Genomic DNA, 20,024 nt, shown 5'->3' with positions numbered 1-20,024 from the left:
GTGATAGGAGTAGACTTACTTGTAAGCTAACTGTCAGGAAAGCCTGTTATGATCTCACTTAACATTGAGTTTATTCACTTGGGCCTGAGGATTTTAAGAACTTGGTTGAATTTCTGAGGTGTTGCAATATTCAGTAGGAAAATCTCATTTTAGTGAAAAAGATGGGTGACTTTCAAGAACTGAATACAATTTCTTTTCTTTTTCCTCTCTTCCCAACAGGGATGGGACAAAAGGAGAACAGGTTTCGCAAAATGGTTTGCCATCAGACCAGGAATCTCCACGGGTTAGTTACCGCTCCCAAACCTACCAAAACTACAAAAACTTTATTAGCAGACGGACAGCCAATGACCGATCATGGTCTGGACTGTGACGTAGAGATCATTTGCCGCAAAAGACACCATTTTTCAGTATGGTTTACTGGTACTGGTTTAATCTTTTGGCTTCAGATTTCCCTGCTGCTTTTCTCTTCCTTCCCATCAGTTGACTTTTATTTAAGTAGCAGCCCCTTGGAGATATATTTGCTTCACTTTAATCCTTGTTTATTTGAATCTTCCCACTGACACTCAGTTGCTTTAAGGTGACACATTTATTTCATGTTATTTACTGTGAGTTTTTCATGTTGCTAATAGTATTAAGATTTTCCAGCTAAATCGTCCTTTATATGAGTAATTGAGATTTAATGAGATTACATCATAATGAAGAAGAGAACTAGAATCTGACAGGTATGACGCATCGAGTTATACTAACAGGTTTCAGCACGGCAACATTATTAAATCAGCTGCATTAGCAAGCGAGTTATTTACAAGGCCAAAGATAATACATGCAAGTGAGCTCGGCAGTAGAGGCTGGGAGGGAGGGGAGAGTTGTAACTATTGACAAATAAAAGCCTTAAGGTTAGTTGTATAACATTCCATGCAGAATGGACGCATTGACTGCAGATAAAAATAAACGTGAAATAAAACATTAAAAACTAGTAGCTAGATTTATCTTGGTATTTAGTCCTCATGAAGAGTTGTGATCTTGCTGAATAGCTGTTTTGGGGCCCCTTTTTGCCTTGGTCCTGTCCAGTTTACACTACAGCAATTCCATTTACTGACACTGGAGAGACAGTAGTATAAAGGAGAGTAGGGTGCAGACCCTGATGGAGAGGTGGTGATGCTTTTCTTTAAAAGCTAAATAAAATACATTGGTCTAAGATCCCAGCTCTTTATTTTATATAGATGCAGGTTGAATGGTCCATGCCTTATTCATTCCTTCTTGATAGGGGATGTCCCAGTGGAGTCAGGATGCATGCCAATAATCTTAATGTGCAGCCATAAAAATACCAGTAAATATGTACATATAGTTAAAGCAACACATTAGTTGGAAACTGGCTTATCTCTCCGTTACCTTCCTGTAAAGCCTACTTGCTTCAAGTAATGCTTTGAGTGGTGAGAAGAATGATAATTCTCTTTCTTATGTTTTTGAACCTCGCTCTCTGAGGTCATATTAAGTGCAGGACGGGCTCCTGGCAGGCTCAGATCAGTGGATATTAGAGCTCTTACCAGTACTGCAAAGGAAGTGCAGGTCCCAGTCTGGGACGCTGGAGAGGAAATGCCTTTCAGCATTAGTTTATCTTTCAAATAGCCCCTCCCGGTGACTTTTGGGTCTGCGCACAGACTCTGTCAATGCTCTAGGGTACTAAGCAGGTCTACCTTTTTCTTTCTTTAAATAAAGCCTTTCTGTTCATCTTTAATATTAAATGATGGAGTAAGCTGCCTGTTGTACATTCTAATGTTTATGAAATTCTATATAGTTGTGGCAAGGAACGTGAGGTGGCCTGCAAGCACATCCCAGATCATCATCATCTTGTCAGTTACCACAGCCTTATACATCACCTGTTTGCTTCTTTTTTTATTTTGTGATACATAATGCATTTCCGTGTTAATCTTCACCATCTGCACTTCAGTCTTTCATGAGAGCTTTTTAGCTCAGTTCACTAAATCTTGTGTTGCAACACATCAGATGTACGCAGCTGTATTTCTGATTTGAGGAGTGAAATATGCTGCTGTTGATCTGAATTTAGACTTCTAGCGACTAGCTGAGCAGTGCAACTGAATTGTTCTGTACTGGCTGAGCTTGTAAAGTGAGAAAGATGATTGAAAGGATGTGCTTCAGTAATTGTACTTTTGCTGTAACTTGTCTTTCCACTTCATGATGCATGTTTTTTTTTCTTTTGTCAGGATAACAACATATAGCTTCTTAATGCTTTTAAAAATTCCCTATAATGCCGATGATCTGGTGACTAGCTACACCAGTGTTGGCTCTCGGTGCCTGTAGGAGTATGACAGTTCTCAGAGCAGTATAGCTATAGCTTCAGACTCCACCAGCTGGGAAGCCTTCACATGTACTCTGGCTAAAAAGTAGTATGTAAAAGTAATGTATATAGATACACTTTTTTACTTGTATTAGTACACCTCTATATAAAAATTATACTTTTATGATGAAGAAAAATTAAGTCATCGATTAAGGTCGTCATTTTAGGCATGAGAAGTGTAAGATTTCATCTATTTATTATAGTCTATGGTACTGGCTTAAAACATTAAAATGGTACTTCTGCCAGAACAATATATAGGCTGTCATCTCTTTGCATCTGAAAAAGGCAAATACGTCTCTCTTATTTAAGCTGTGGTGCAGAGACTTAAGTTGATGAACTGAACATCATGTCGCTTCAAGCACTATGAAAATCAAAGGGATGTTTCCAGTCATTGTCACCAGCTGTCTTGTTGCATGTTACAGTCCTGATGTCAGTATCTCAAGAGTAGTCTTTAGCCACTAAAGCACTTGCAACTAACCTCTCAGTCACGATTAAGAAAACTGTATTCATGTGCGTGATAACTGTTTTGTTGTAACAGTACAGTTTGCTATTGATGTTCGTCCTCTGTTGCATTGTCTCTGCATGCCCGATGCATGTCTCATTAAAGTTTGTTTAGCTCCTGTTTTTTCTCTGTTTTCATGACACATTCTTCGCATAGCTGTTTATGATTCAGATTTATTTTGCTTGTTTTCTGTTAATTGTAGATAACCCATGAAAAGGAAATAAAACCTGAAAGAGCATCAGAAAAGCTTTTCCTAGCCCTTTTACAATCAGTAGAATTTTAAGTAGAAGTTACAGGTCTGATTGTGTGATTAAAGTTGGCAGTTATCCTTTAAAACCACAGGGTTGCGGATTGCAGCACTGAATTACATGTTATTTCCCATGAAAACATGTCAGGTAGCTGTGCAGTGGCTGCTGTTTTGAAACTGGTCTGTTTTACTTCAGATTAGTGCTTATTGGTACATCAAAACCAGCAATATTTTCACATCATGCCAGTATCACTACAGAAAACATGCTACTTCTAGCATCGGTTTAGGTGGCAGGTAGTTCTGGGTAGTTTATGTAAGTTGTTGAGGTAAGTTACTGTGGTCTATGTAATTCCTTAGTGCTGGTCACAAAGGCTTCATATGTCTCTCAGACAGGGATCCAGCCAGCTGAAAAGCAGAGAGTTTGAAGTTCAGTAACTGACACTGGTAAAAAGATTTGCAAAGGGCTGTCCTTCTTCTTGAATGCGATATGTTAATGGTGATCAGCACTGGTGATGAGTGATCAATTGAGCGTTCGCTGGTGAATCGCTACCTGTGTTATAGGAGCTGTGCTGACAGTGTTCGGGTCATCTTCAGCCTCATCTGTTCATTTACCCTCTCCCCTCTTTAATGCCACGTTTTTGTTGTATTTTGAGATTTGGATACAAACAGTGAGGTGTGCTGGTGTAGACTTACCCAAGTTGTGAAGAAGCAGTGCCACTGATTTTTTACTTCCTCTGGGTAGCAGTGCAGGGTAGATGTTTCCTCTATTAAACCAGGCTGTAAGGCTACATGTCTTTAGGGACAGAGTAGAATAGATATGACTGAAGTGGAATGTGAGCCGTGATCCTTTCCCTGTTTCAGTGGTGTAGTGTCTGTACTCTGGAGATTCAGATTGCTTAAAGGCAGTTAACCAATCCTTCCCATGTTCATAGCAAGTTGGCACTTAGGTCTTCCTAGGTGAATATATGAGGTACGAAGGTGTGAGGTGCAATAATGTGTACTTGGCAGGTATAAGAAGTTCTAGCAAACGATGGCAAAATTTAGTTTGTTGCATAATAATTCGGCTGCTTTTGAATTGTCCAGGCCATGTGCAGAAGTGGGAATGTCTAATTATTGTGCCATTCACAAATACCTGCTTGTCTGCATAAAAACAGTCCAGAATGTTTGTAATCTACTAGAGCGTTAGCAGCACTGAGCTTTAGTAACTTGCTAATAATAATAATAATAATAATACTACACACTGGTTGTGTAACTCCTGAGCTGCTACCAATGGCTCTACATGTCAAAGTAATGGTACAAGAAAAAAATACTGGGACCAAGCTGCATTTCAAAAGCTTATAGCCATTAGGATTCCAATTTAAATGATTTTTGGATGAATGGCTCCTGAAGACGTCGACAGCTTGACCAGTCAGAGCTGCTGGAAACAAGGCTGCTCTCTAGGCTATCTCGATCACAGTGCGACAGGCAACGCGATCAACAAAGCAAGTGATGGGCAAGGCCTTGGTTCTGTCTTTGTTTGGGGGTAAATAGCTGTGTGATGTTGTGTGACTGTGGTGGTTTTCAGTTCCTTTAACAAAAATCCAATCCACCTAATAACGAAAGTCTGAAAAAGACCTTGATAAATTGACACATGACCTCATTTCCCTTGTCTTTAAGATCCAATATCCTAACTGGGATGGTGGAGATGAAATGCATGGTGTAATCTTTCTAATTTCTGCATGTTTTGATTTTGTTGTGTCACTAGGGGAATGGGGAAAGGGGGAAAGGAGCTTTTACAGATACGAATAAACTGCACAAATTTTTGTAAATGCTCCTGGGCAATTTTGACATATTTTTCTGCTGACTCATAGTTAATATCTTTTATACACTTTTAATACCCCAGTAATGCCATAAATGTATTTAAGGTGGCTGATGTGTATAACTTCTACTGTTCCTCTAGGTTTGCAGAAAGTGTGATTGTTACTGTTCCAAACATTTGACTACTTAGCAACAGAATTGAACGCTCTCATTTTAGGAATAACAATATATAAAAGAATATTAATTGACCAGCAGAGCAGAGCACAGTAAAATTCACACTGATGTTTAGCTGTTCTTCTTTTCCCGTCTCTCTACCTATAAAATGGGTACTAATCCATTCATACCTTCTAATTTCCTTGGCCTTCTGTGTCTCCATGGAGTGTGAGAAAGATTGTATTGGCCTGTGTCATTCTCCAGGCAAAGTTTATACACAGCCACATTGTGCAGGGAAACAAATTAACCGCACGATACCTCAGTGTTCAGAGGCTTCTAGCTGAACTTTTTTCCCACTGTTCCTAGGTGGCAGAAACTGCAGAAACAAACGAAATGGTCAATGGAGCTGCAGAACAGAGGACAAGTTCGAAAGAGTCTAGTCCTGTTCCTTCTCCCACGGCAGACCGCAAAGCCAAGACCGCCATTCAGTCCCAGACTGCTGCTACCCTACCAGCCAAAACACAAGAGATTCCTTCAGCTCAGATGGAGGGCTTCTTACATCGCAAACATGAATGGGAGACACACAGCAAGAAAGCCTCGAGCAGGTAAAGTGCTCGATGCTTAATGCAAATAATTGCATCCGAACTCGCCAAGATGTAAGACAGTAAATGTTATCCCTGCTGCTATTGTCTTCTCACAGCTCCTGAAGACGTTTCAGCCTTGTGCTCTTGTTGTTGTAGGAACTGCGTATGCGTGGTTGAACAGTATATTTGATGAAGTTGCAATCTAAAGATACGTGGTAGAAAATGCTGTGTTAGCCATATGTGGAAGGTAGAAAACTGAGGCATAAAGATGCCATCACATGATGAATTTGTGGCAGCAGTGGGATTTGATTCCAGATCTCTCAAGTTGTACGTTACTACAAGAAAAGAAAAACATGTAGGTGTGAGAATAGAAATGTCCATATTCTTCTGACATTTTCTGTTCGCACATTAGCACTTTCCACCTACTCAGTAATCTGTTCAGAAGAGAAAAGCGGGTGAAGATGATTTTGTGTGCCTTAGCTGATTCCATTCCTAACGACCTGATACTTCAGTATCCTCTGAGATTCCTGTCTGCGCGCTGGAAAAGCAGACTGGGGTCCGTCATGACCTGAGAGAGCTCTTGAAACCAGTTTTATGACTTGGCTGACAAGGAAAATGTTGACTAGCAAATGGTGAGCTACACCAACATCTGAGGGGTTTGGTAGGAGCCAAAGTACTCAGCGGATCTGAGTGCAGATCACAAATGAGTACAGTACCACCATGATTTTTGTTCAGCTAGAGTTGTTCACACCGGAGAACTACTTTGAGGCAGTGAGAGCCACCAATGCTAATATGTAGGGACTCTTATTTCTAGTAATCATTTATTTTTATAGCTGTATTAGAGAATGAGGCGGATGATGCCACTAAGAGTATTTGTAGCAATCAAGGATTTCACATGCAATCCATTTGTTAGTTTGCAGCACAATGAGAATTCCTTCTACAATAAAGCGTAGTCATTAAAAGGTCAATCAGTTTCTCTCCCAAGTATGCAAACTGCCTAGTCTGCCAAACAATCCTCCCACTGTTAGGATATGCTTATGTGCTATCAAAGAGAACTCTGGAAATCTCTGTTCCATTTGGCTCAAAGTCAGTACTTTTGTCTTGAAGCCATGCTTTTATGACAGAATTTACTGTCTACAGTTTACCGGACAGCGTATGCTGTATTCACATCCTCAGACTGAACTAGTCTCCATTATCTTATAGAAATAATTGTGTTTGGTTTCTCCATTTCTGTAAGGAAGAGCATTAGATTTATAAATACTTTTGTTGTTTTCCATGTCTTGAAGATCATGGCATAACGTGTACTGTGTCATAAACAACCAAGAGATGGGCTTCTACAAGGATTCGAAAGCTGCTGCTTCTGGCATCCCCTACCACAATGAGATTCCTGTCAGCTTGAAAGAAGCAGTCTGTGAAATAGCAGTCGATTATAAAAAGAAAAAGCATGTGTTCAAGCTAAGGTAAACCTGTTGAAGCATCTTCCCCTTAGTTTAAGTTGTGGTGGGTATGTTCACTTGTGCAAATTCATGGGAGGGTCCAGCCCAGGAACTGATCATAATTACTAACTTGCATTATCTACTTTTCTGAACAAGCTCTTCCCAACACTGAAACATGGTATATTTGTCAAAGGCAGCAAGCACAAAACAGTATTAAAATAATCTGTGCATGTTATTTACATCTGGGACAAGACTAGACGCGTCTGCCTAAAGTTAGGAGCCTGCGTTTAAAAATGCTGGGCTTTTCACCTGCTCTCTCTTGAATTAATTGAAAAGAGCTGAATGTTCATGGTTCTGCTCTTTTCAAAATTAAGCCTTTTGTGTAATTTTTTTGGTATGGATTTAGGAGACTACTGAAGACATCACATTTTAAGGTCTAGAATATGTAGTTACAGACTATTTCGTTTTGAAGTATGTGAAGTACTTGCTGTTCAACGGTTAAAAAAAAGTAAGGTTTTTCCTTCCGAAATTGTTTCTGTTTTACTGATCAATCTTTTAGTGCCAACAGTGAAAAAATATTTTATTATTACTCAGCTGCTAGGTGATTCTGCCAAAGGAGACTCATTTTATGGACTGATCAGTTCGTGTATTCTGAGATAGAATTTTTTCTTTTTTTTTTTTTTTTTTTTTTAATTTTATATTGATACAAGAATCCTCTAAAGAGGATAGAATCCATATTCAGGGAAATTTGCTTTATAGCAAATATAGAGGGAAATATATGGCAAATATTTAGGGAAATTTACCTTTCTTGAAGACAGGCCTATGTGATTCATCCTTTATACTCTTTTAAACGTCTCTGAATGGATAATGTAAGGATAAGCTGTTCCAAACATAAAGTTAGGCAGAAAAATCCATTGCCCTTCTTTTCACAGTACCCTGTCACCTGCCTCGGGGCTGTCGGATAATTGCACGTAGCATGTTTTCTTCACTCATTCTCATTAGGAGAGTCCCCAGAGAGTTCACCAGCTCATCATGTCAAATCTGTCTCTCCAGGCTGAGAAGGGGGGTGTTGTTGAACATCTGGGCGGCTGAGGTCTCTACAGATCTCATGTGCAGACAGATCTGTCACAGAAAGGTCTAGCTGTGATCTATGGAGAGTGCGCTGGGAATATTTTCCTTAATTTTTTAAAGAAGAAAGCAGGGCATAATTATATTCTTCCCAGTGTCTGTCTGTCTTTGCCATTATTTTGCTGTTTAATACTTAATTTCATTTCATAAATAGATTTTAAAATGCGTTCTTTTTGTGGGGGAAGATCAGGAAGCCTGCAACACAGCTCCCACCGACCCTGTCTCCTATGTGTTCAGATGCCTGATCTGATGTTATTCAGTCTTTTGTTTAATTAATATATATTTTCACATACATTGTTAAATGTATCCCACTTAAACCATCTGAGTAAAATCAGCACAGAAATAAAACAGAAGGGAGGCTCTGGCCTTCAGCATGAGAAGAGGCAGCTACTCCTAAATAATACACAGTATAGTATCTTGAGTCACCGCCACAGTGGTTACGACAGCAGAGCAGCTGCAGGATTTTGCTAGGTTTCTACAAAAGCCGTGAAAACTCTGGGTGTTGCCTGTCACTTTTATCTTTTTAAAGCATTGAGTAAACTTTTATACTGTCTTTTGCAAAAGAGAAAAGATCAGCCTGAAAGAGCGAGAACTGAAACGGCAATCATCAGCTGCTGAAGATCGCAAGCTCTGCAGTGCATCCTGACATACTGAAACACGTCCACTATTACAGGCGTGTCTAGAGACCAGAATATACAGTGTGCGTGGCTGCCTCTGCATGACAGTACAAGATACAAAACATCAGTTGTTGGGGTGTATTTGTGCACGTGTAGATGTTATGACTGTCCCGTGCAGTCCCATATGTCTCAGTCTAATGATGTACTGTAGCTAAACAAGCAGGAGTGGAAGCAGTGTGACTACTACTAAGCTAAATTTGTGATGGTTGTTTTCTTCACAGATTGACTGATGGCAATGAATACCTCTTCCAAGCCAAAGACGATGTAAGTTTGTTTTTCTTACTGTTCATTACTGATGTGATATCTGTGCTGTGGTGCAACAGGAAAAAAGTAGCTGCTAAGAGCTCAGGGGTGCGTTTTAATTTCCTGGTCTTCGGTCTTGTGCATACGTGTGTGTAACGTGTAGATTCAGGAGCTGCTGCTGGCACCACCAGCACAGCAGGGCTTTTCAGATACAGCTTCTAGTAGACGTCTTCTGCAGGTGCCTAACCAGAGGAGTGCCAGATGATGAGTTAGGGCTGTGTTTCCTTTCCTTTCCCACTTCTATCCATTCCCCTTCCACAATGTTGAGTGAATTAGAGAGGGCGTGTGACACACGGGTTGTAACAGCTTTCTGCCTTTGGGGCTTCTTGAAGGAGGAGATGAACACGTGGATTCAGGCCATCACATCAGCTATCTCTTCTGATAAAATCGAAGTGTCCCCGACCACCCAGAGCACTCCAGCCTCCAGCCGTGCCCAGACCCTGCCTGCCAGCGTCACAATAACCAGCGAGTCCAGCCCTGGCAAGCGGGAGAAAGACAAAGAGAAAGACAAAGAGAAAAGATTCAGCCTTTTTGGTAAAAAGAAGTGAACTCCATCTCCACACACTGCACTTCTCTGACCGTTCCAGTGGAATTCCAGCATGCGAGCTCAGAACCAATACGTTACTCTCTGTGCCTCATGTTCCTCAATGTGATTGACATTTTTTTATTTATAGAGCGTTTTAAAATAAAAAGCCAACAAAAAAGAATCTAAAGTTACAAACGTATGAGGTGCATTGGGCAGCTTCTGTAGGAGAGGGAGGACCAGGTTTTGGGGGTTTGTTTTTGGTTTTTTTTTTTAAATGAAGTTAATGTAGATTAGATCTTAATATTTAAACTGTTCCTCAATTTTGTGAGGCTGTCTTGGAAAATAACCCACTCCTAGTGCTATTGGTATGCAAGGCAGCGGTGCTTTCGAATCTACTGTGCACATCAAAAACCAATGTACAAATTTTCAAGAACGTTCACTTCCATTTAAGGTTGTTATGCCGAGTCTTGACTAGTAGAGCCTCCCATTACAATTCTAACATTTATTAAAATGATAGTGTATTATCTTTGCTGTAACAGAGTGCAGGTATGCATTAACTTACAGACAAACCATTTATATCCTGGCATTGGTTATTAACACAACCTGAAGCTTTTCTGCATCAAGTACGACAGATAAGAATGTTGGTGTACAAGATGGATTAGCCGGCTGATACAGTTTTAAATAATCTGTAATTTCAAATTTTTTTTTTTTTTGCTGAAATACATTATATTGTATGTTTCAGATAATTCTAGTACAAAGTATAATAAGACTAGATGTATAATAAACCCTTTAAAATCATTGATAAGTGTAAAAGTGGAACTGAAGCATTTACTGGAAAAGTAATGTTACTCAAATGGTTACTTGCTTGTCAGCTGCAGCACTGTGTGTTATAATTTTGCTACATTACCTTGCTATTTGATACATAGTGTGCATTTCTCTGTCACTGTAACTATTGTAATGAAAATTTTCATCTTACTGCACAATCAAGAATTACATTTAATAGGAATGAAGAACTTCCAATGACTGGGCCTGTAGTCAAGAGTAGTACTGGAACTGGCTTTCAGTTGTATCGAACTGTACCTCTAGACTTTTACCCTATCTGTTAAATATATGCTATGTCATTAAATGCTTTTAAAACTAAATATGCTGGTTAAGTTTCTTATTTCATTTCTGATGATGTTAAATCATGATTTTGAAAGAGGATCAAAAATAAAGTTATTTTAAAATGTCATCTCTCCTGTGCGCTGAAACTAATGTCTTCAAATGTAATTCCATTTTTTTGTGCAAAAGTTCATACTGAAATAGTTGTTTTTTCTCTTTCCACTTTTCTTTACCTTCCCTTTCCCTTCACTTCCCACCTGCCTTCCCTTTCACCCTGCCCCCCAAATTAAGTGCCAAAGAATAAAGAGGGAAGGAATTAAATCAATGTTTTGTAAAATATTTTGACAGAGATATTTTTCGTGAGCAATAAATCCAGCAGGATCAATGGAAGTAAGCGTAAGCGTAGGCCAGAGCAATTGAACGAGTTACCTGAACGTCTTACCTGATTGAGGTAAATATCCATGTACTGGTTTGCAGGAAAAGAACATTATTTTAAGTAATCTTAGTTCTCCAACTTTCTACCTACCCTTTGCTCAAGTTCCTGGACCTTGTCAGCATTTCAAAGACTAGCATCTTTTCAGAAGTTTCTTTAAGTTGGGTGCAATCTAGGGAACCATCTGAAAGGAAAGGCTCCAAGAAGCCCTTAGAGGCATTAGAAGTTTTAAAAGCAATTAAATGTAAGTAACCTGGGGCTTAATCTTTTTTTGTGGTTATTAAAATACACTCAAATATAATTTTAGATGGAAAGCAGATAAACTGCAAACTAATGTGTTTCCAAGCCACAGTTTCCTGAACATGTGACCAATACAGTGTCTTAATTCTTTTCATGGAGTATACTGTGTTTTCTGGGTTTTTCTTGTTTTCTGAAGTTTTTGGTTATTAAACAATGAAATATTCATGCACATGAGTTTTTACTCCTGTAATATTACATTGCTCTAGTCTAATTATTAGTAAAATGTAGGATAACATCACTAGTCTTGTAAAATTTAATACGATGTAGAAAGCTGAGGTTTAACATTAGAAGAGAACATGAAACATTCTTCCTAGTTGATTTAAGTAAAATTGTGATGCCTTACCATTTTTGTCACTTCAATTAAGCTATTATGATTAGTTTAAGAGATTGATCTTGACTTCCTGTTGGGTGTAATCCTGTAGTGTCTTGCTTGAACATGCCTTCAGAATTGTTTTTCTTGTTTGTCTTGCCTCTTACTGCAAGTTTTTCCTGAAAACTACTTGAATAAAAATCCTTTCTGCTTAGGAACTGATTGCAAGTTGCTGAGGAACAAGAGTGAATTCTAGTAAGCCTTGCCTGTTTCCCCTTTGGACCATAAGGGCGCAGTTTCCGTGCAGAGAGAATTGGAGGGTCAGGAAGAGCCTCCCTGGACAAAGCCAGGTCAGGAAGGTCAGGTTGGTGTGCTAGTTTCAGAAGGGAGGAAGAAAGGGGGAAGGAATCTCTCTTGGATTATGTGAAAGGACTGCTGGAAGATCTCAGAGGAAGAAGAAGGGCTAAGTATTGGATGATGGAAACGGGACTGAAACTGGAGCAGGTTGTCACTGCCACCGGTGTTAGCTAGTGCAGAGGTGGCTACGTTACTTTCTGAATTGCACCACTGAACATGGTTAGACCCCCGGTAGATGAAACATTGTAGTCCTTCTGGTCACCACACCAAAGAGTGAGGATTTGTAGTATAGTTTAATGCTGTATTGCAGTTTCTTTTGTTAGTTGGTTTTGTAGAATAACCTGTATTTAAGTTGTTTATATTTCCTCTAGAGTTACATTGCAAAAGTAATATAGAAGTTGAACCTCAGAATTTTCAAAGAAAACTAATTAAAGCCAACCGCTTTCAGCTGCGTTGCTGTCATTGTTATGAAGAAGATAAATCGTCCCCTAGTCAGGTCAGTCTGCCTTTTTTCCTCTTGGTGGGAGCCTGATACTGAATTTTAACCTGGGAAGGTATCAGAGCTGCACTTGAAGGGTCCTTTCCATATCCTGAACAAATTGAATTAAGTATAATGAGGGGAAAAAACACAAAACTCATTAGCCATAGGAATTAAGCATGTGTTAGGTGGGAGGGTTTTCTTTTAGATTGATGCAAATAATTGGTTAATCCATCTGTTCTGCATAGAGAGTATGTTCTCTAGGTTGGGTTGTACTCTGTATGAGGAAGACTAATGGTGAAGTAAAATAAATGTATGATTAATCTCTGTTCCTGTGAAGTACTGGTTTAGACAGTTTTTCACTTACTGTGTTCTCTTTTTTATGATTGAGTTCACAGACTTTAAATGTGGAGGGTCTTTACAAAAGATACAATTACAAAAGCATATTCTTTAAGAATGTACTTTTGTAATAAATAACTTGCAGGTATGATGCAGTTTTGCTTTTTTTGTAGATATTTTGGTTTTTTTCTACCTTGACTAATCACAGGTGGCTGAATAAATACAGAAACTTAAATCACAATGTGTTGAAACAAACATTAGTCCTTTTCATTAAAAAAAACCCTCAGAAAATCAGGCTGTGTTAAATGACTGACTTAACGTTAAGAATTAAACTACTGGAAAAAACAGAATTCAGCTTTCTGACACTACAGCTCTATCTGTGGACTGAACAATAGAGCCACATCCTGACAACAGGAGGAATGGAAGAACGGCATGTCTCGACCAGCAGAAGTGGAAGAGGGATTCAGCTTGCTTTTCTGTGTCCTGGTATCAAGAAGGTATGTTTTGAGGTCAAGCAGAACAAAACTCGGGTAAGAAAGCAGTGTGTTCTCAATGCAGCAGACTAGCATCAGGATTTGAATTGTCCCCGCGGCTACGGGTGTGCAGGGCCTAGTTGAGGAGTCAGTATTCAGTGCTTGAGACTCTCTATTTCCTTCCTTACTGCTGAATGTAACTTATCCCTTGTTGTCAAGCATTTTTCTCTAGCCTTGTGACAGCAGTTCAATGAATATTCTGGTTCTGGTGGATTACTGGTTTTTGTTTCAAAGGGTTTTAAAAAAGATTAAAGTGCAAATAAAGTAAGGCATAAAACAAACCCACAATGCAGTACTGTAAATGCTGCAGTACACAGGGCAAATAGTGAGAATGAAGAGAAATGTATGGGAACATACAGGAATTAAATGCAAAAAGCTTAAGAGTTGGAGGTTTTGCTTCTAATTCTGCTTGTACCCTTCATTGCTCTGCATTCTAACAACAGACTAGCAGGGCTGAGATGCCTTACAACATGTGCTAATGCTATCGAAGCAAATCTGAATGGGTTGCATGTGCCATCACCTGACATCTGAGTCACTCCATGTAGCCGAGGCAGCGGAGTCGCTTCAGCAAACCCACGTGGTCACATCTGCAGTGTGTCATAATGCAGCATATACAGCGCACAGCCGGAGCACGGAGCAGCCGAGGCGGAGAGCCTGTGCTTCCCAGTCATCACACCTGCAGGAGAGTCCCAGAACAGAGGATCAGGAGACCTAACACGGTCTACTTTGCAATAATAAAATACCAATTTATTCTGTAAAGTATGAAAGGAAGGATTTTGTGCATAAGTGTGTATTTCATAATGAATCCTCCCTTGCTTCTTAAAGCTCCGCATCCTGATTAGCCTGGTGATTGTCAACATCAAATCTACGAATCAGTTTAATTACACATGTTGTTCTATGTTTGAAGTATCATTTACTTTGTATATTAATGAATTTCACAATAATCTTTAACTGTTAGATGAGATGCTGTGATGGTTCATTTTGTTAGAACAGTAGACATTATCTGGACCTAACATGAATTTTGTTACTAGTTTCTTACTAATACTGCTGCTGTTTAACTCCCACACCTAGCTGAGAAAAAAATTCCCCTTGTTCCCAGAGTACCAGCATTCTCCATGAGAGGTCACTCTATCCAGAGAGATGTTTAGCTACAACAGATCTGCGATCACCTGAACAATACACCAAGTATTATTTGTGCACTCAAGAGAATTAAGAGCTTGGATGAAAGTTCTCTTAACTTGGAAAAGTCAGATTTTAAAACAGTTACGTAAACTTGTGGCAAGATTTAGACATCATCCTGGATGAATCGTTGTAGGAAGGAAGCGGAGTCAAGTATGGCAGCCAGGATACTGAAAGGTGAGGAATACCACCTTCCTTGCTGTGGCAGAAAAAATAAGAGAAGTTTCTGTGGGAAGATCAAGATCTCTGCAATGGTGATAGTAATTTTAAATTGATCACTGAGATTCCACGAAAAGATTAGAGAAAGACAGCCCCACATTCGTGCCTGGATAAAGGGTGGCAGTAGCCTCTTAGAGATTCAGTCTCCCGTTAGGTCTGGGAGACCCTTCAGGCGGGGCCCCTGCAGACCACTGTGCTTACTCTGTGCCTCTGGGCAGGGATGAGCATGGTAGAGTAAGATGGTTTGTATCGGTCTGCTGTACATGGCAGTCCTAGACTGCACTTAGACATGCAGCAAAACCAAATGTATTATGGCTGGTCAGAAGGACTTTCTCTCCAGGCTAGGGTTTGAAAGACTGTGGTATGTCTGATCGTTCAGAAATGGGCTTGCTTTGCACTTGAGGATGGAAAAGACTGAATTTTTTCTTTTCTCTTTTTTTCCTAGCACTATTTCTGGCCAGATCCTAGCATTTCATCAATGCAAATCAGTATTTCCACCCACAAGGAATAAGAGCTTAGAGCCAATTCCCCTGTTATTATTTTGCAGTTAAATTGTAAAATCACTGAGAGGCATCAGTCGGGATTGGATTAATGCAATCCTGGACAACAAACAGAACTAGATCACAGTTCCTGCTTCTCATCCCTCCTCCCAAATTATTACAGACTTTTATATAATTAAAAAAAATATATATAGCTCAAATAAGAGGCACCTATCTTGAAATACCTATTAATATGCCATCTCAGTGCATCTGCTGTACATTCATCCATAAAAATATGAGTTATAAATGGTATTTTGTGTAGCAAAGATCTAGGACATAACACAGATGTTTCTGGGAGGGAAAAATCTCTGTGTTCATTGTTAATCATAGCTCTTAGATATGTATAGAGTGGGCAGGATATATCACAGAGGATTGGAGTTAATTTGAGATGTGGTGCTTTTTGGCATCTTCTATACAAGGCATGCTTTAAAACAAACAAGCAAACAAAACAACAACAACAAAAAAACCACCAAAAAACCCAAACCCCTCAAAAACCCTGGCAGCAGTGACTGGTCGCTTCGGCAGAGAGTGAGTGTGGTAACTGTCATTCAGGTACTACTCGTACGAGATGCTATATTAGTTTGTTTTTACATTTAAAACAAAAGACGTAAATGTCATGGGACATATGGTGGTGGGCATGGTGGTGTTGGGTTGATGGTTGGACTTGATGATCTTCCAGGTCTTTTCCAACCGTCGTGATTCTGTGTGTGGTATGTGCTAGGCTAGGCTAACAGGCTCCTTGCCACAACGAGGAGGAAAAATGGTGGCGCTGTTGCAAATTTTCATGTGTCTTTTCATTATGTTCTTGAATACATTTTAAAGTGTTGATTTTTATAAGAGTTATGTTAAATTGGAAATACTTCAGGCTACTCTTTTTTGAACGTAAATGCCCTTTTTTACTGAGGTTCCCACTCGGTCTTGGTTTATATCGCTGCCTCCCAGCCTTCCTCATATTTGTGATACTGAGGACTCCAGAACTCCCTGTGTGTTTTTTACAGCTGCTGATCTAAAATACAGCTTATGTTACTAGGCCTCTATGTGAAGAATTACATGCAGTTAGATTTATACCCAGTATCAACACTGAAAAGAAAACACGAAAGCCTCAGTGATATTTATGTTGTACTGACAATGAACGGTAGGTCGCAGTATTGAGGAACAGTTCAGCAACATGACAGCTTCTGATAGAAAAGTAATAATGCTTTTGGGGTTTTTTTAATTGGAAAAAATACACAAAAAACTCACCATGAAAGGTAATTCAATCACCAAAAGAAATTTCACAAAATCCTTGAGAGTACGGATTATAGGAAAATAAGTGAAACTGAACTTGTAGTTGCACATGTTTCGTTTTAAGGTTTTTCTTCAAGGTTTTTTGGAGTGTTGGTTCATGACTACTGTACTTCATTGCTACAATAATGATAATGATTTATAATAGATGATTCTTTATAAAACTGAGGACATATTTTTAGTAAAACAATGTCTGTTGTTTAATGCCTCCATGCTTCGACCATACTAAATACAACAAAAAAAGAATATGCCACGGTTTTACTGAAGGATGAAATACAAAGTTGACTACTGTTGCTCGCAGAAAGGTGACAGCCGTACAGTCAGAGACTGGAAATTAGTTTTTTGTTTGTCCTTGTTGAGTAGGTGAAGAGTCTGTATGTATGAAATTTTTAAAGAGAATTTTATAACTTAACAAAAAAAAATCATAAAAAGATAAGATCACATGGAAGTTATTCCATTGGATAATACTGAGATGAGAAAGGATGAAGAATTCGTAATTCATTGGAAGTCATATTAGGTACCCACATCCACTAGTTGACAAAACAATTTTCCACACTCTGATGTTTCAGAGCAGACAAAAAAAAAAAGAGATTGAAATTGTTCCATAGCTACATGAAGATACTTCACCCAGGTTTCCAGCCCAAGTGGATTTGTGTGCCTGTGGGTAATGCAACACACAGCGTCTTTAAAGCAGTTCTTGCTCCTGTCCTTTTGAGGCTACATAAAGAGTATGAATATACAAGAATGTGAGAGGTTATATCAGGTTTCTCTTCTAGGAGGAAAAGCTCCTGCCTATATGTAGCTCACTGTGGCAGCGTCATCAGTGGGACCACCCAAGCCTGTTACGTGACCCGACGGAGAGAGGTGAGCACGTTAAAAGTCAGCAAAACACTGGCTGTATTTTATTAGCAGTTTTTTGGTGATGGAAGGAGAGTAGCACTAAGAGAATAGTGTAAATAATTACCCACGTGCTGGGTAACTAAAACACTACCCTAGCATACCTAACGGACAATGCCATGGGTGACAAAATACTGTATTTATGTCAAGAGTCTGTTATCCTGAATTAATGCCTAAAGTGCAAATATTATTTCCTAAGTACAATGTAGCTTAGCAGTTAGACATTCAGAGATAATATATCACATTATTAATGCTGTTGATCCTATAAATCTTTCAGGACAAGTCTTATTGGACAGAAACTTGTGCTCAATATTAAACTATTTGCTCTTAAGAAACATTAACTTGTTTATTCAGGGGCATCACAAGGTTCTTCCAAGAATGAATTTTGTAACAACAAAATGTAAGGAAATATAAGAAAATGAAGTATCTTAAACCCTTAAGAGAGAGTTCATGATAAATACATTTTCATTATTTTAAACACATTTTTCTAAACAATTACCTAAAAGGAGGAGGGAGAGAGGGTTGATTTAGCAATTACATAGTACTGAAATTCTCAAAGTCCCTAAGTTTATTTATCTAAACGAGTGGGAGATAGTCGCAAAGGCAGTCATGGAAGTGCTGCACCCTATATGAATTTGAAACATTTTAAATAGCCTTTGGAAGCATTCAAGTTACATGCAGAATGACTTTAACATGAGTAAATAACAGCATTAAAAGTCTTTGCAAGTGCCTTCCTCCAAGACCCCTGGAAGAGGAGGTACGTTGATAGAGGGGTACTGTGCGTTCTGTCCTGAAGACCTGGTCTGTTACCACAGGGAAATTAATTCAAGACGAAGGACTTGTCCCAAGAGCTTTCAAACTGCAGAGATCAGCACACAGGTGTAAACACATTTCCTGTTTTCTGTGTTCAGTTGTCATTCCTCTTGAGAAGGGCTTTTGTAGTAGTGGGTTGCGTGCTTGGCAACAACAAACAGTCGTTTTAGTGGCTGTAGATGTTTGGACAAAACAAGATGTGTGTTTTGGTGTGTGACTGCTAAGATTTGCCAGGCTCACTGCTGGATAAACAGGCGAATGCAGTACAAAGCCAAGAAAGGACTGGGTAATTTTGTTGTATCTTAATTTTTCTAAATTATTATGAGACTTTTGGGTACAGTTGTGAACGGGAAAAGCAGAAAGGTGGTTTTTACTGTCGAAGTTTGCATATGGCTTGTGCGGCAAGCCACAACATTTGAGGGAAGGACTTGGGTGAGCTTGTATTCACCGTTTGACGCTCTTTTTCAGATTGCCGACGGAAATAGCTGCATGAGGTAACCCACGACGTGGTTATAAACGCACACCCAGGTAGCTCCCCCCACGCCCCTTGAACCCCCCTGCCTGAGGGCCGCCTGAGGGCCGCCCGGCACCGCGCCCTCAAAAAGGCGGGAAGAGCCGCGGGCGGCCGTTGGGCCGCGCGCGCCAGCCCCGCTCGCGCTGCGGCCGTTGCACCACCGCCCCCGGCCCCCGCCGCAGAGCCGTCACCGCGGCAACCGCCGGCCGCGTCGCCGCAGGGCACTCTGGGAGTTGTAGTCCCTCCCCCCGCCCGTTGCCTCCCGCGCGGGCGGTGGGCGGCGGCCCGCCAGAACTCGCATCCCCATGAGGCGCCGCGAGGGCCGGGGCGAGGGCGGGACGGCTGGGCGCCGCGGTTGCCACCCGAAGCCGGTCTCCACAGGCGCCGGGGTCGCTCCTCGCTCGCCCGGGCGCTGAGGGAGCCCCGTCCCTTCGCACCGCCGCCTGCCTCCGGTGCGCACGGGGAAGGGGCGGTTGTTGTCGGGTGGCGGGGGAGCCGCTGATCGGCCGAGCCTCCGCTGTCCCCCCAGACTCCACCTCTCTGAGGGGCGGACGTGCCTCCGCCCCTCGCACACGCCCAGGGTACCGTCCCCCCGGTGCCGCCCTGCGCGGGGAGAGGGCGGTGTCCGGCCCTGAGGCCCCGGGGGCCGGCCCGCTCTCCGCGGGGGACCGCCCGGCTCGCCCGCCCCGGCGGGGACCTTGCTCCGGCGGCTGGCGAGCCTGGCCGCCATAGGGACTGCTGGCCTGGGGGCCGAGAGAGATGATACTCTCTCTGGAGGCTGTTGCTCTGGGTGTGATGCCAGGTTTTAGTCTAAGGTTTGCTTCAAGCGTGGAGTGTAATTCATTACGGGCGGGTTGTATCGCATGAGGGTTCTATTGCCTGTGTCCCGGGGACGCCGGGGAGTATTGCCGGCTCCGTTTGTGTAAGCCGGTATCAACACGCCGCTTCTCGGTTTGGACAGACAGTGGATGTGAGGCGTGTTGTGTGGGGAAAGGTAAAGCGATTGGTCTTCTAGTGGG

The 20,024-nt window shown here is 40.9% G+C and overlaps 1 protein-coding gene across 5 annotated transcripts in view; it reads left to right on the top strand.

Moving 5' to 3' along the window:
* The window catches only part of SPTBN1 (spectrin beta, non-erythrocytic 1), a 136,413-nt gene extending 125,473 nt beyond the window's left edge, over positions 1-10,940 (top strand). For 3 of the 5 annotated variants that reach the window (XM_059828489.1, XM_059828487.1, XM_059828486.1), the window contains exons 32-36: positions 220-283; positions 5,422-5,660; positions 6,926-7,099; positions 9,102-9,144; positions 9,516-10,940. In XM_059828489.1, the coding sequence (XP_059684472.1) occupies positions 220-283; positions 5,422-5,660; positions 6,926-7,099; positions 9,102-9,144; positions 9,516-9,731 (736 nt within the window). In that variant the 3' untranslated portion in view covers positions 9,732-10,940. Of the gene's footprint in view, positions 1-219; positions 4,628-5,421; positions 5,661-6,925; positions 7,100-9,101; positions 9,145-9,515 lie in introns of those variants that run through there. The other 2 variants (XR_009484431.1, XR_009484432.1) reach the window with 1 other exon arrangement.
* The last annotated feature ends 9,084 nt before the right edge of the window (positions 10,941-20,024 follow it).

The sequence above is a fragment of the Gavia stellata genome, chromosome 23, assembly GCF_030936135.1.
Source record: "Gavia stellata isolate bGavSte3 chromosome 23, bGavSte3.hap2, whole genome shotgun sequence".
Taxonomy (NCBI): domain Eukaryota; kingdom Metazoa; phylum Chordata; class Aves; order Gaviiformes; family Gaviidae; genus Gavia; species Gavia stellata.
Note: the sequence above shows the minus strand (reverse complement) of the source record. Positions and strands in the feature narration are given on the sequence as shown.